The 13149-nt window shown below is 39.4% G+C and overlaps 6 protein-coding genes across 6 annotated transcripts; 2 read left to right on the top strand and 4 right to left on the bottom strand.

Moving 5' to 3' along the window:
* Positions 1–22: 22 nt before the first annotated feature.
* Positions 23–1874, top strand: BATDEDRAFT_88091 (uncharacterized protein; the record flags this gene model as incomplete). The annotated part of the gene is made up of 5 exons (XM_006678723.1): positions 23–85; positions 143–311; positions 398–486; positions 1129–1465; positions 1626–1874. The coding sequence occupies 5 exons, from the start codon at positions 23–25 to the stop codon at positions 1763–1765; spliced, it is 798 nt and encodes a 265-aa protein (XP_006678786.1). The 3' UTR covers positions 1766–1874.
* A 43-nt stretch (positions 1875–1917) lies between these two features.
* On the bottom strand, positions 1918–2547 carry BATDEDRAFT_88428 (uncharacterized protein; the record flags this gene model as incomplete). The annotated part of the gene is made up of 3 exons (XM_006678628.1): positions 1918–2165; positions 2247–2318; positions 2406–2547. 3 exons carry the CDS (start codon positions 2545–2547, stop codon positions 1918–1920), a joined length of 462 nt encoding a protein of 153 aa, XP_006678691.1.
* Positions 2548–3072: 525 nt separating this feature from the next.
* Positions 3073–5835, bottom strand: BATDEDRAFT_88427 (uncharacterized protein; the record flags this gene model as incomplete). Its single annotated transcript, XM_006678627.1, has 12 exons — positions 3073–3213; positions 3302–3433; positions 3523–3756; positions 3839–3903; positions 4003–4137; positions 4228–4329; positions 4411–4507; positions 4607–4683; positions 4762–5001; positions 5090–5126; positions 5222–5348; positions 5597–5835. 12 exons carry the CDS (start codon positions 5833–5835, stop codon positions 3073–3075), a joined length of 1626 nt encoding a protein of 541 aa, XP_006678690.1.
* Positions 5836–6390: 555 nt separating this feature from the next.
* On the bottom strand, positions 6391–7598 carry BATDEDRAFT_24638 (uncharacterized protein; the record flags this gene model as incomplete). The annotated part of the gene is made up of 5 exons (XM_006678441.1): positions 6391–6544; positions 6635–6698; positions 6787–7026; positions 7112–7310; positions 7401–7598. The coding sequence occupies 5 exons, from the start codon at positions 7596–7598 to the stop codon at positions 6391–6393; spliced, it is 855 nt and encodes a 284-aa protein (XP_006678504.1).
* A 349-nt stretch (positions 7599–7947) lies between these two features.
* On the top strand, positions 7948–11187 carry BATDEDRAFT_35015 (uncharacterized protein; the record flags this gene model as incomplete). The annotated part of the gene is made up of 4 exons (XM_006678525.1): positions 7948–8241; positions 8440–8600; positions 8759–8945; positions 9032–11187. 4 exons carry the CDS (start codon positions 7948–7950, stop codon positions 11132–11134), a joined length of 2745 nt encoding a protein of 914 aa, XP_006678588.1. The 3' UTR covers positions 11135–11187.
* A 968-nt stretch (positions 11188–12155) lies between these two features.
* BATDEDRAFT_11071 (uncharacterized protein) lies at positions 12156–13142 on the bottom strand (the record flags this gene model as incomplete). Its single annotated transcript, XM_006678279.1, has 1 exon — positions 12156–13142. One exon carries the CDS (start codon positions 13140–13142, stop codon positions 12156–12158), a length of 987 nt encoding a protein of 328 aa, XP_006678342.1.
* Between the last annotated feature and the right edge of the window lie 7 nt (positions 13143–13149).

Below are 13149 nucleotides of genomic sequence, written 5' to 3'. Positions count from 1 at the left end.
ATTCCAACGTATCGCATCTGCCATGAACTTCTATCCTGCCAATGCCAGTCTCCAGCCGTCATTGGCTGGAACAACTCTTATAATGGTACGATGAACAGTTTCTACTTGAAAATTCACTTGAACTAACGCTGTTTCATTATAGCCAGGGCCGAATGCTTTAGGATTTGTGGGTCAATTGACTCTAGATCTGCTTATATCAACTCTAAAGCTGCAAAAGGTCGGATCCATTGACTGTCCTGATGTTTCTGCTGTGGTGGGAATAGACTCTTATGGTCCTTGGGATTCTCCTTCTGTTCGCACTGCTATGGAAGGTAGTCTGTTCGTCCCTAGTTTGCATATCGACCTCTGCATCATATCATGTTTTTATTAATATATCTGAATCCAATTTGTTGTCTAGTCTATCAGGGTAAGACTCAGAGCAGTCAGTCGCATTCAATCAAGGAACAAGTCGTTACTGTTCTTATGATCCGCTCCAAAGTTGAAAAGGTCAGATTCGCTCATTTATTGCAGCCATATTCACACGAAATAGAACCACTGTCTTGCAGTCACTTTTTGCTTTGGAATGGACAAGGGTTAAATGTTTGCTACGCTCTTCTACAAATTGATGGTCTATTCAATAGACACAATGACCATCATACAAGATTAAACGATCTCATTTTGGTATAACCATACATTGTACGATCACCAAATTCATCCACTGTAATTCATATATCGGATTCGACTATTCTCAAATTCGGTATACACTCATCATTGTCATATTCTGAACTTGGATGCCTTTGCGTTCTAGCTCAAAAAACCAATGATCGCATATATCAGTAATGCAACTGTTGTTTGCATGCCAATCACTCAATGTCATAATGCATTAAAACTGTCAACATTTGTTCAGTTTTTATACAAAAACGAGCACGGACAAACACTAGTCAGCTTTAACGAATTCAGAGGACACAATGTTGCTCAGTACATGTGGTGCGAATCACCATTCCATGAGACCAGCAGTTTATTGTAGATTTCAACTTGTTTAGTGTTATTTTACGTGAATACGGCTGCAGTGATAACCTAGCTACTCTACTTTTAGCACTCTCGATCATTGAATTCTTGTTGTACTGAAACTGTAATTTTGTATTTTAGGAAAAAGGTATGGTTTTTTCCGAAGCATTAACCTCGTGGATTCAGTCTATTGGATTCTCAAGAGTGCTTTTGCTTACAGCGTTGGATGGAACCAGACGAACCGATAAGCAACTTGGGTCTTCTCCGTTGAGGTACTGTACTGTTGGATCCGAGTTTTCTGACCAATTTCCTGCTGCTCTTAAGCTTGGATGGACTGCGATTGAATCATCAAGTGATATATACACGGACACTCCTTGCATAATTCCACCCGGTGGGGGCCTTACTCGCTTCATCTTGAACGAGTTTAAGCGCAAGGAGATGTCATTGACAGTACTAAGCTGGTTTACTTTTGAAGGAGGTAATGTATAGATATTTCTAAATGTTGGGCATATTTGATTGGAATAAAACCGTGCAGTCTTTTCATTTGGAAGCTTCAATCCTAATGACTTGTTTAAACCTCAAGCCATACATTTGCAATCACATTAATTTTTGACTTTGAATACAATCTTATTTAATAGATAATATGGATACGGTTCATAGCATTGCAAATGCAGTCAATGATCTCGTTTGCCTATGCTCTCCGAAACCGCAATGGTTACGTCCAAAATCTTGGGATCATATCTATGGACAAGAACAGTACACAAGGGAGTTGTTTTAATGAGATTTTGCTGATTACATTTCAAAAAGCATCGCCCGAGTCCTGACATGTGTTTTATATTGAAAATGCAATAAAGCAGTTGAATTGGTTTTACTGAAATAGCTCAATACTCGAGTATTTTATCTGTTTATTGACTGGTGATTGCAAAAGCACTAATCCGAGTATGGAGATACGGATATTAGAATTGCCGGTGTGGTTGAGACCGCAGATTCGCCTGGTTCAAACACTCTATTTCTTGCTTGAACAATTTCGGCAGTTTTTGTGGCTGCTTTAATCTGCATCTCTCGCACATAACTACGACTAATGAGCTCCATCTTTTGGATATGCGCAGCGTGCTCTTTTATGATTGCAGTGAACATGAGCTGGATTGAATCATGAATGTCTTTTGTAGCCTTGTAAACTATGCATGTTCAGTATTGGGTTAAATTTAATTATTGACTAGCATAGGTAATCGTCAAGATTGATTCAAACGTAAAATTACATTTTTGTAAATGGGTTTCCTTTTGAGCCTCGTCACTTGGCCGTATGTCGTCCGTGCTAGATCCATCTGTAACTAGTAAAGTTTAATAGACACGCGTTGTAGTCGAGCCTGAGTATTTAGAATGAAACAAATGGTATTTACTAATAATGAAAAACATACCATTGATTGTCTGACTAGGCAACAATGACATTTGTTTTAGTTGCTGAGTAGCCAAATCTTGGCTGGAAGCCGAGTCTACTGTTATACCAGCTGCGACAACAGAATGTTTTTCGCCACTAGTCTTGGTCTGCGTGCTACACATGATTACATTGGATGGGATAGTTTCGGCACAAGCTGCAAAAGTGCATTCGGATTCACCTGGAAACTCTAGTTTGTCAGCACATACTTGGTCATGGATAGCGTATCATAAATACGGATCATTGGCAAATGGATAAACAGTACAATCAGTGCTCAATCACTAATAATCTCACCGTTTTCTGGATTGGTTATAAGTTGACTTGGTGCAGTATCAGCTGAAACGATTGGGGTTGGCAAGTATATACTTTGCAATGAGCCACCTGCTAAACCAAGCGTATCAGCAAGTAACCCATTTTTATTATTGGCCACGCTTATTGTCGATTGACTCCCGCTTATTGATTTTATCGCTAAATTAAAGTGCATTTCTACATCTATAGAATCTGAAGTAGAGAGCTGAAACAGCTTGTTCATTTCGGCACTGACATCTACACAACCATTCAGCCCAGCTGCGTAAATGAGCTCAAAAACCTCTACATGCATAAGCTGAATTGAAATCGAACCTGTTAATATTGGTCTGCCCAAAATATCTTTACAAAATCGATACAAAATTCACCTCAAACTCCAAGTTGTAGCTTGATGAATCAGCTACGTTTGGAATTGATTTTGAAAAATGTTGAATTACAAAAGAAATAGTGATTTGTGCTGCTAGAGTTGCAAGAATATTGTAATCCTAAACCCATCAAACACAACATTTAAAGTTTAGTTGTCCACCTGAAACACCTATTTATCAATACTTTGACAAAAAAGCAATCCTTTACCTTGAGCACTAAAATCAACTCTCTGATGCTGAGTGTCTTGTCTTTTTTGGATTTTGGCAATGCTTTGGAATGAGTTTTTGCCCACTGAATGTACAGCTGCTCAACCTCTCGACTATAATTGTCTTGGAAATGCTAGTATATTACATGAAATAGTTATACTCAGTATACTAAACCAATCAAAAATGCGTATACAGTAACATATTGTAGCTTGAAATCACTACCTCGTGAATCAACCGCATAAACAACTCATATTTTGTTGGGGTGGACTGTTTGCTTAATTCCAATTGATGCATTTTTGGAATCAAATTCTGCTTTATCAGATAAGCTAGTGTTGCAGCTTGTCCATGTTCGTGAATAGATAGTCGAGGACTGTTTCTATATACGTAGTTGCTTACAAGCAATAACCACTCGTAAAAGTCGTGTAGAATAAATTGCTCATGCGAGTTATGCGGATCCTACCAAATTGAACGCATGGCCAAATGTTGGTAAACTGTAGCATTTACAACAGCCAATACAAATGATTTGAACAATCAATACCTGATAGCGTTCTCCAAAAAAAGGATGATTATAAAACTCTTTGGCAAATGCGCGATTTAGATCCGCTATTTATTCAGAGTCAATACATGTACTTTTCTGGTAACATGAACACCAAGTGCATTTGGATTAAAAGTCACTGACAATCAAACCAAAAACAACCTTACCAAATGTGATTCCCTGCTGAACTATTCCAATATCTGCAAAAAGTTGCCACATACTTTCTCGAGTCAACACATGTTTTGGGTTATCCAAATCTATTGCTGGCTTGCTATAGTGGGTATAAGTCTGGCACAACAAATCTAAAAACTACAAGTCAAAAACTGCATTGTGCCAACTAATACAGCTGCTACAACATAATTGGCTAGCAGAAACCCATAATATAGTTTTACCATAATGTCGATTGATGATATCGTGAATTTCCTTGATAACTGCTCCAGAAGTTGAAGCATGCTCCAAATTTTCAGATGTAGCCAAAAACAAGTACGGCAAATCTGTGGATTGTAATCAAAAGTATAAAAGTTCAAACTAGCGTACAACTTTTGCAAGTATAGGTTTCAAAAATATAAGCTTACTGTTTGAAAACCGCTCGAAATTACCAACTGGGCGATCATTTTGAAACTCACCAATGTATTGACGGCCGTATTCAGAAATGTATTTTCCTTTTCCATGCTGTCAGTGTGTTTATAGTCAGCTATATCCAACTTTATATTGCAATAGTTGGCATTGTGTCAATCAAATGTAGCATATGCTTGCCTTTTTGTTTTGCACCCACTCTCCTTGATAGGTTGCACCACTAGAATACTGGAAAACACCGTATCCATGTCTTTTTCCATCTAGCCATTTGCCTACAATATACAGATGGTTGGATTGACATCAGTGGATCGCGACTCTTTCAAACTACACAGGAGTTTTGAAAAACACACCCTCGTATCTATTATACATTGGATACTGGTGTGGTCGACCAGTTTGGATTTTCCACAAGTAAATGCCAGTTCCAGTTGGCTTTCCATCCTTCCATTCGCCAGAGTACTCTTCGCCACGATTGCTCCAAACCATTTTTCCAATGCCGTGCTTGATTCCATTTTGCCACTCTCCGTCATAAAGGTTTCTTGATCTGTAGCACATCGTGCCCTTGCCATTTCTTTGTCCATCCTTCCAGCCTCCTGTTTAGTAATTGATTCAAAAAGTGATATAGTAAATTCGTGTTCTTTTACAGATACGTCAAGACCAACTGATTGCAAGGTTATATACCCTTATAAAATGATACTTTATCGTATTGGAGAAGTCCCTAGTTTATCAAACATTGAATATTACTTATATTGGCCATGGAATATAAACATGTCAAGAACTATAATATTCAAGTACATTGTTATTCCAACTGACCTGTCCGTTTGGCTTTCCTTCACTCCATTCACCGCTGTAAAAACAATCGCCACCTAGATATTCAAATTTTCCAACTCCATTTCTCAGCGCTTGTTTAACCTCCCCTTGGTAAGTGTACCCATCGTTCCTGTATCATAACCAATAGTTCATCGTGTGCAATTCATCATTTGAATGCATTGGGTTAGGGAATATGAAATTAGCCAAATGGGTGTATAATTTGAATTCAAGTCGCGTATGGACATAGCTTCTCGCCGAGTCAAGTTTGCACTCTCATACTTGTATCAGATTAGCACCAAGTATATATTTATATACTCGACCCAAAAAGAATTGTACTTATTTTTCATGTCAACTTTAGACTTTAAGGGATGTACTTACCAAGTATAAGTTCCGCTGCCAGTAATCTCATTATCATGAAACTGGCCTTCGTATCTAACGCCATCTGACCATATATATGTGCCTAGACCTTTTAGCATGCCATTGGTAAATTGTCCATTGTAGCGATGACCAGCATGGTATACTGCTGTTCCAGTCCCTGAAAATACTCCATCGTTTGTTACATCTCCATCATAGGTTTGAACAATAAGTTGAGATATTGGAAGTGACCAGGCTGTCATATGATTTAGATATCAAACTTTTATAGCCGTATTCACGTAAAATGAGTTGAAATAAAAGTATTTTACAGCCGTATATTCACGTAAAATGAAACACTTGTATTTATCCTACAATGGCTCTATTTTTGTTATTGGAAACGTTGAATTCGCACACAACCAAGGAATGATTGGCACGTCCATGCAATTAAAGAAGCTCTGTCATATTATAATCTCAAATACGTCTGTGTTCTAATTCAAGAAAACATTTCAGAAATATAACTGTTGTTTTTATACCGGTTGTCCATGTTTACTTGTAACGTTTGGGTTAAAAAAGGAAGGTTGAAAGTTGAAAAAATGTCAAGGATGTGGAGTGTATTGGAACAGAGATGTAAATATTTGTATTTTTGTACAGGAATGAGTACGGAGGAGAAAGATCAGTGAGTTAAAGTCCAAAAAACAATGTTTCCAGTAAATTTGGCACAAGTCAAACATGACTGTTTATCATGTATTTTGGTACTCATATTTAGTGCTCCAGTTTACGTGAATACAGCTTTAATTAGTTGATAATTAGAAACCAAACTAAAGTTTTGGGAAAAGTGGTGGCTTGGACTTTGTCACGGCAGATGTGACTTGAGCCATTGTATCTGGTGTATTAATCATAACAGAGTTCCATAAACGAACGTATTTGAGCCCCTCCTCCGTAGTATGCTCTCGCCCATGATTCATTATATGTCTATAATAAAATAATATTCAGCAATACAGTTGGACTAGATAGCATATGATCGAGTGCGACAAAAACTGAACCATGCTATTGAATACTTACTTTGTTCCATATATTGCAATAGGAGCTTTGGCTGAAATTTCACTGGCTAGCTCAAATGCTGCACCTGTAATGTTGTAAAATGCATGTATATACAATGATTAGTCTTGCGAATCATAGATACAGAATAGAATACAGATCAGATTGTTACATACTCAATAGCTTATTTTTATCGTCAAATACACGACTCACAAGACCAAATTGAAGGGCTTCGCTGGAAGATACCATCCGCCCAGTGAAACAGATCTCACGAGCCCAACCGTCGTTCCCAACAATCTTGGGCAGTCTTTGAAGTGTTCCCAAATCCGCTGCGATGCCAATATCGACTTCTTTTACTGAAAATAGTGCATCTTTAGAGCACCATCGGATATCGCATGCAGTAATCATATCCATTCCTAGAATTTATAGCCAGCGTAACAACAGATATGTTTTAAAATATGTACCATCTAATATTCCAGCAGATGCAAAGGGCAGCACTACCTCCACCAATACAAGCGCCATGGATAGCAGCAATGATCGGTTTGTTGCATGCTTCAATGGCAGAGAATGACTGCTGCAAGAACTCGACTGCAGGAAGAAATCCGAGAGCTGTACGAGCTGGATCCTCTGTCTGCTGAGGAAACATTTGAGCAGCTTTGACTAGAACCCAGAAATGCATTAGTCTTTGTATTATCCAGATCTAACATATATGCAGTATAACCCCGAGCATTGACACTCAACGGTCTAATCCAGCTGTAAATAGTCTAGACTCGGACGAAGCAGACAAAACCACAGCACGGACAGAACTACTATTCAAAACAGCTTCAAAGACAGTCTTGACATCTACAAAAAACTGCATGTCCATAGTATTCAGCTGTTTTGTTCGGGCCAGCTCCACATGCAAAACCCATTCACTTGGGAATGATAGACGCAAAGTGTGGTACTTTTGATTGAGCTGATTGCTTGCATCGCCTATCATGGCCGTCATTTGGTGATAAATTGTCAAGTCTTGAAAAGATCTCAAAGCCATGCTTTTAAACAAGCTTTTGGAATGGCATTCATCTAGTCAATCTCATAAAAATGTGTGCTTTGATTCTGTATTGAATAAGATTTGCAATGATTTGGATTGGAGCGGCCAACTTGACTGCTTTCATTTCCTCTAAAAACTCGCATTGGTTGGCTGAGGCAGTTGTCCTTTGAATCGACTACGCCTTACGGGTTGAACAAACCTCGTGTATAATACTACTCTGAGTGGTCTCGTAATTAACGGGTATATATCGATCTTCAAAATATGTTCGAGTTTTATTCAGATCTACTTATTGTATTACAATAAAAATATGGCAAGCGGCACGCAAGCACATCATATTGCAGTCGATCTTCAAGATAAGCTTAACACTGTTGGTGATGAAGACAGCACAATTATCAAGGCCGTAACCGCCGGTGTTGGAAAACTTGTTTCCGTCAAAACCCAAGTTGATGACATCCAAGGAAAAGTCAAAATGATTACTGATATGGCCTCAAAGGTTGCTGGCGATAATCCCATTCTAAAACAAACAATCCAGATTGCCCAAGCTGTTTTCAATATTGGTCAAACTATTCCGTTTGTTGCACCTGTTTTTTCAATTTTACAGGTATTGTGTTGTTGAATTCTGATTTGGCTAGATTTGCTATTTATGCTGTGGCTGAAATGTGTTGAAGTATGGTGCATTGATACCATTGGCCATTTGAGGCATAAAACTGTTTCAAATAGATCAGTATAACAATCAATATACCATTGAAACTCATTTTAATGTAATTGCAACTTACTGTACATTAATCTTGTATGTTAGATCATCGTAGATGTTGAGGTCAAGGCGCGAGAAGCCGATGCCAAATGCAGCGATTTACTTGAGCGTATCAACTTTATGGTTGAGCATCTTACTGTTATAGAGGCCATCAAAATTTCTTTTTCTACCGAGCATGTCATTCAGCGCATGGAAACTGTTCTCAAGTCTGCTGCCACTTTAATCCAGACATATCGCAGGCAGAATACACTTGCCCGTCGTCTTAATACGCAAGTTTAATATCACTGATTTTTGAGTTGAATTGTAGTTATTCAATCAAACTTATTTTAAATCTGTTTGGACATTCAAACAATTTTAACACTAGTGGAAACAAGGACCGGTTTGTTGGCTGCTGCAAATCTATCGAGACTTGCTCGAACGATCTTATGTTTAGTCTGCAAATCCAACAAACATCTCAACTCGATGTGCTTACTCGTGCTATTGCCATTGACGAGCAAGATCTGGCTGCCGAAGCTTTTCTAAAAGAAAATGGTGGCATCAGCAACATCAAGGTAACACGCAAAGATTTAATTCGTGTAGATCTGACTGCTTTGCTTTTCTAATTATTTTTGCTTCATTATCTATTTAAATACGATAGAACCATCCAGAACTTGTCAAAAAGTTTGCTGGAGAAATGAAACTCTCAATGGATGATTCTGTTATGAAAGATCTCAACAGTAATCTTACAGATTTAATCAATCAAAACAGTGTCGAGATGGAGTCCAAACTCAAAAAAGGCATGAGCGAAGCTGTTGTTGATGGTCTTAAAAGTCTTGCATCTACCCTGAAGGAGATTGAACGCGAAGAATTACATGGCTGCGTTCAATGTGGTCAGACCTATCGTGAATCCACCAATGCCGCTGGTTCATGTTCTTTTCACGAGTCGCAGTATACCGAATACCGTGGCGGGCATGTCTGCTGTGGAAAAACTGATACTTGTAAGCGTAGCAAGCATTGTTCAAAACACCACAACAACTATCCATATGCTGCCTTTTTTGAGCGCTCTACAGCCATTTTGGGTTATGTAGATACTATAGATGATTTTGTCAATGATGAAATTGTTGATTTTGTTGAAAAAAAGCATAACCAGTCATTCAGGGTTGGAAAACTCCTGCGTACATCAACTGGCGGTATTGACCTGAAAGAACCTCATCTTTTGGTTTGTATTGGATATCCTTATTCTGGAAGCATTGGATATCACTTTGAGATATACTCTTCTGAAGAGATTCAAGAGATTCAATCCAAACTAACGGATCTCTCAGAGTCGCGACATATTTACAAGATCAATTCTGCACCCGAGGCATTCGTTGCGGGTGAATGGCTGGTTAGTACCGATGGGAATATTGAGGGAATCAAGCTAATTGCCAAAACTACTACGATTGATGATGCGGTGGTTCAAATCGTGCGGTTCAACCCTAGCACGTTTGAACAGATTGGTCAAGTTGAGCATGTTACTAGAGGCTTTATCTCCTACAAGCCTAGTGAGCCATACGAGTTTCCTGCTTCACAGAGCGTTGGAAATATGGTTCCTCAAGAGCCATCCAGACCAGTTCGAACTGATTTCAAAACAAAATGCAGCTCCAATGATTTCCCAGTGATTCTTTTGGTTAATTCTAAACCTCCACTTGCTGCAAATGTAGATCGTACTTTTATGGATCGTGACAATTTTACTTGTACAGTTGCTGTGTTCAATAAGCATAATGTTCCTGTGACCATTATGTCAGCTAGCTCCGAGTACCGCTTTATTGGCCAGTCAACCTATAAACCCTGTTTTGACACTGTAATGTCTGAAACAAAGTTCCCCGTCACCATTGCTCCTCGCCAATCTGCAGAGATTCAGTTTGTAGCTCATGTTCCTCGTTCCGAGGCAGATGCTGCTGTTACTGGAGTTTGGTGGTACAAGTCTATAGTTGCTCGTTTTAAGCCCCTTCGCATTCGATTCACTATCAAAGACTTGGAAGACAACCACGCATCCATTGTCATTGATCACGTCTTTTCCCCATACAAAAAAGACAAGCCATACAGCAACACCATTGCATCAATTGATTTTCATGACTGGGAAACTCAGCGTATCCAGTCAGTTAACGTATCCAAGGGAACCGGTGATTCATTCAGCATCAGCATCAATGACACGTCCTACAATGAAAACGAGTTGAACTGCTTGGTATACAAAGCCAAGAAACTTGGTATAACTGAATATGATTTGGGAAATTCTCGCGACTTTAATGATCGGTGTGTATTCAACTCGTACGCACTTGTGGACAGCGTTTGCCAGCGCGTTTATGGGTTCAAACTGACCATGACTCCACATGCGTCTGTTAAAGAAAAACTATTTGCATCTGTCCTGTATGTTCCTTGTCCAGATTATGGCTCCCTCACTGTTACACGCCCAAGAACCTACGCGGTTGAAAAAGTGGTTCTCCCTGAGCTGGATTTAATTCCAGAGCCAGACAATGTTTTTGATGACACTATAGATGATACTGTCGAGGCTCCTACCACCACTTCTACGGTTGTATCTGCTGGTATAGCCGGCGGAAATAGCACTGTTGGTATAGATGGTGCTGCAATAGGTGCGGCTGTTGGAACTGCTCTCAGCGAGCGAATGTCTGCCATAGAAGATAAATTAGAGAGAACTGCCAGTGCTCTTGAAGATCTTGTTGCAATTCTTAAGCATCTGGTTGCTACTACTGGCAATGCTTAAGATTGGGCAACCATGTGAGCTTGTCCTCAGGAATAAAGGATTGATTGTTGACGAATCAGAAAATATTTTTTCCACAACTTGTTGGACCATGCCATGTGCATTGCTTCTCTGCATGCACTATTTGGACTGACAATATACAAATGCTGGCTTTTGCCTACCTACTGTATCTCCGGGCCATTTAGTAGATTTTACATCGATGGTGGTTCGGTCGAAAGTTTGGTTACATTTATTGTTTAGAGTGCTGGGGGAATGCCATATGTAATATGTTTTGAAATAAAGTCTTGATGTTTGTCCTATGTTGACATCTAATGAGGATGAATACCAATGAATTGAATCGTATATGCGACTTGTGTTTGCATATTTCTGACTTGAGGATCCTACAGCAAGTAGAGTGCATTCCATTGTCAATTATGTAATCTATGGTCCTTTATAGTTGACAGTGCTGCTCTACAAGAAATAGTATATTGCTTGTGACAATGGTAAGACACTGTTCAAGCGTCAGCACCAACTTTAACAAAAAATGCATCTTGTGCTCTTGTTCTATCCATGTGTCAAAATGCATTACAACTGAAGACAAAAGGGATGAGAATGCAGAAAAAAGTATTCACGTCAGCTCGATTTCGGCATGTCAAAAACACTGATAGTATCAAACAGGCTGCTGTTGCAGTATTTCTATGAATCTCTGCAAAGCTGCACGATTGGTCTGGGTTGGGACAAGATGTGGATTTATTGGAACTGATCGAGCATTCATCCAGCTTTTTGTATAAAAATGGGCACGAAAAAGGAACGCGTGCCATGCAGTAGATTTAGTGGAAATTATCGCGTCACGAACTGATCGTTTATTACTCCTTCAGTAGTTCATTTCACATAAATACAACGGTGACTCAACCCACATTGCATTCATAAAATAAACTTGATCTGAAAGACACCAATTTAATAACTCCACAAGGTTGAATTTATTTGTAGAAATAACATACAATATAGTAAAGTTTATGCGGTTATACACTTTCAAATCAAATGTCTAGCTAATGCTTTTCCATAGCGCAACAAGTGATGCAGTCGTTTCTTCGGCAGATGGCACAATTTCTCCAGCTGACAAATCAAATCCTTCACTGCCACCTCCACGAAGCTCAAACGTAAACGCATACTTGGTGCCAAGAGAATAGGCGTAATCAACAGTCACACCGCTGGCTGGGTAGATCGTGGAACAAGTAGATCCAGTGGCAAACACTTGTCCATGAACAGCGTAAAGGGCATCGGCAGCAACTTTACTAGCTTTGACAAAATTACTGTAGTCGGGCTCGGGAACCTTCGTGCAAGTATATCCATATGGGAACAAGATCAGGTTGCCGAAAGAATGTATATCAATGTAAGAAGCTACATTTTTAACTTTTGCCATGTAACCAATCAATGCTTTGGCTTCTGCTGTCGAACCAGCAGACGATCCACGATAAGTCTCGGAGCATTCATCAAAAGAGTCCTTTTCAAATCCCCATTTGAAAGGGAAGTTGCGGTTAGGATCAGTGCCGACGCAGTTTGGGTTCTTGTTGGGTTCACGATTCTTACGCCACATACGATCGGTCGAGCGAGAGTATGCATATCCGTCGGGATTAAGAACTGGAATAACGGTAAATGTGTAAGTTTTGAGTAAAGCAACAGCATCGGCACTACCTCCAGTCAGATAGTGGGTAATATAAGTAGCAACGGCTGGTGTAATCCACTCACGGGCATGAATTCCACCATTAAAAACAATATTTTTGGAACCAGTGCCAAAAGTAAAGCCAGTAATGTCACGGCCTTCATATGTTTTTCCTAGCGAAAACTGAGTCACGCCAGGAAGACTAGCAATGAATGCAACAAGCACGCTCTGATCTTGGTAGTCGGTAAAAATCTCTTTTGCAGTAAGAGCGAGGTTGCCATCTCTGGCAAACAAGCTTGATAGCCTTTCCGAATTTTGTCGTGTACGAGCATACTCGACATCAATATTTTGCTGCAGGTTTTCGATCATGATAGAA

Source organism: Batrachochytrium dendrobatidis (genome assembly GCF_000203795.2).
Source record: "Batrachochytrium dendrobatidis JAM81 unplaced genomic scaffold BATDEscaffold_5, whole genome shotgun sequence".
Lineage (NCBI taxonomy): Eukaryota > Fungi > Chytridiomycota > Chytridiomycetes > Rhizophydiales > Batrachochytrium > Batrachochytrium dendrobatidis.
This window is presented reverse-complemented; position numbering and strand designations above follow the sequence as displayed.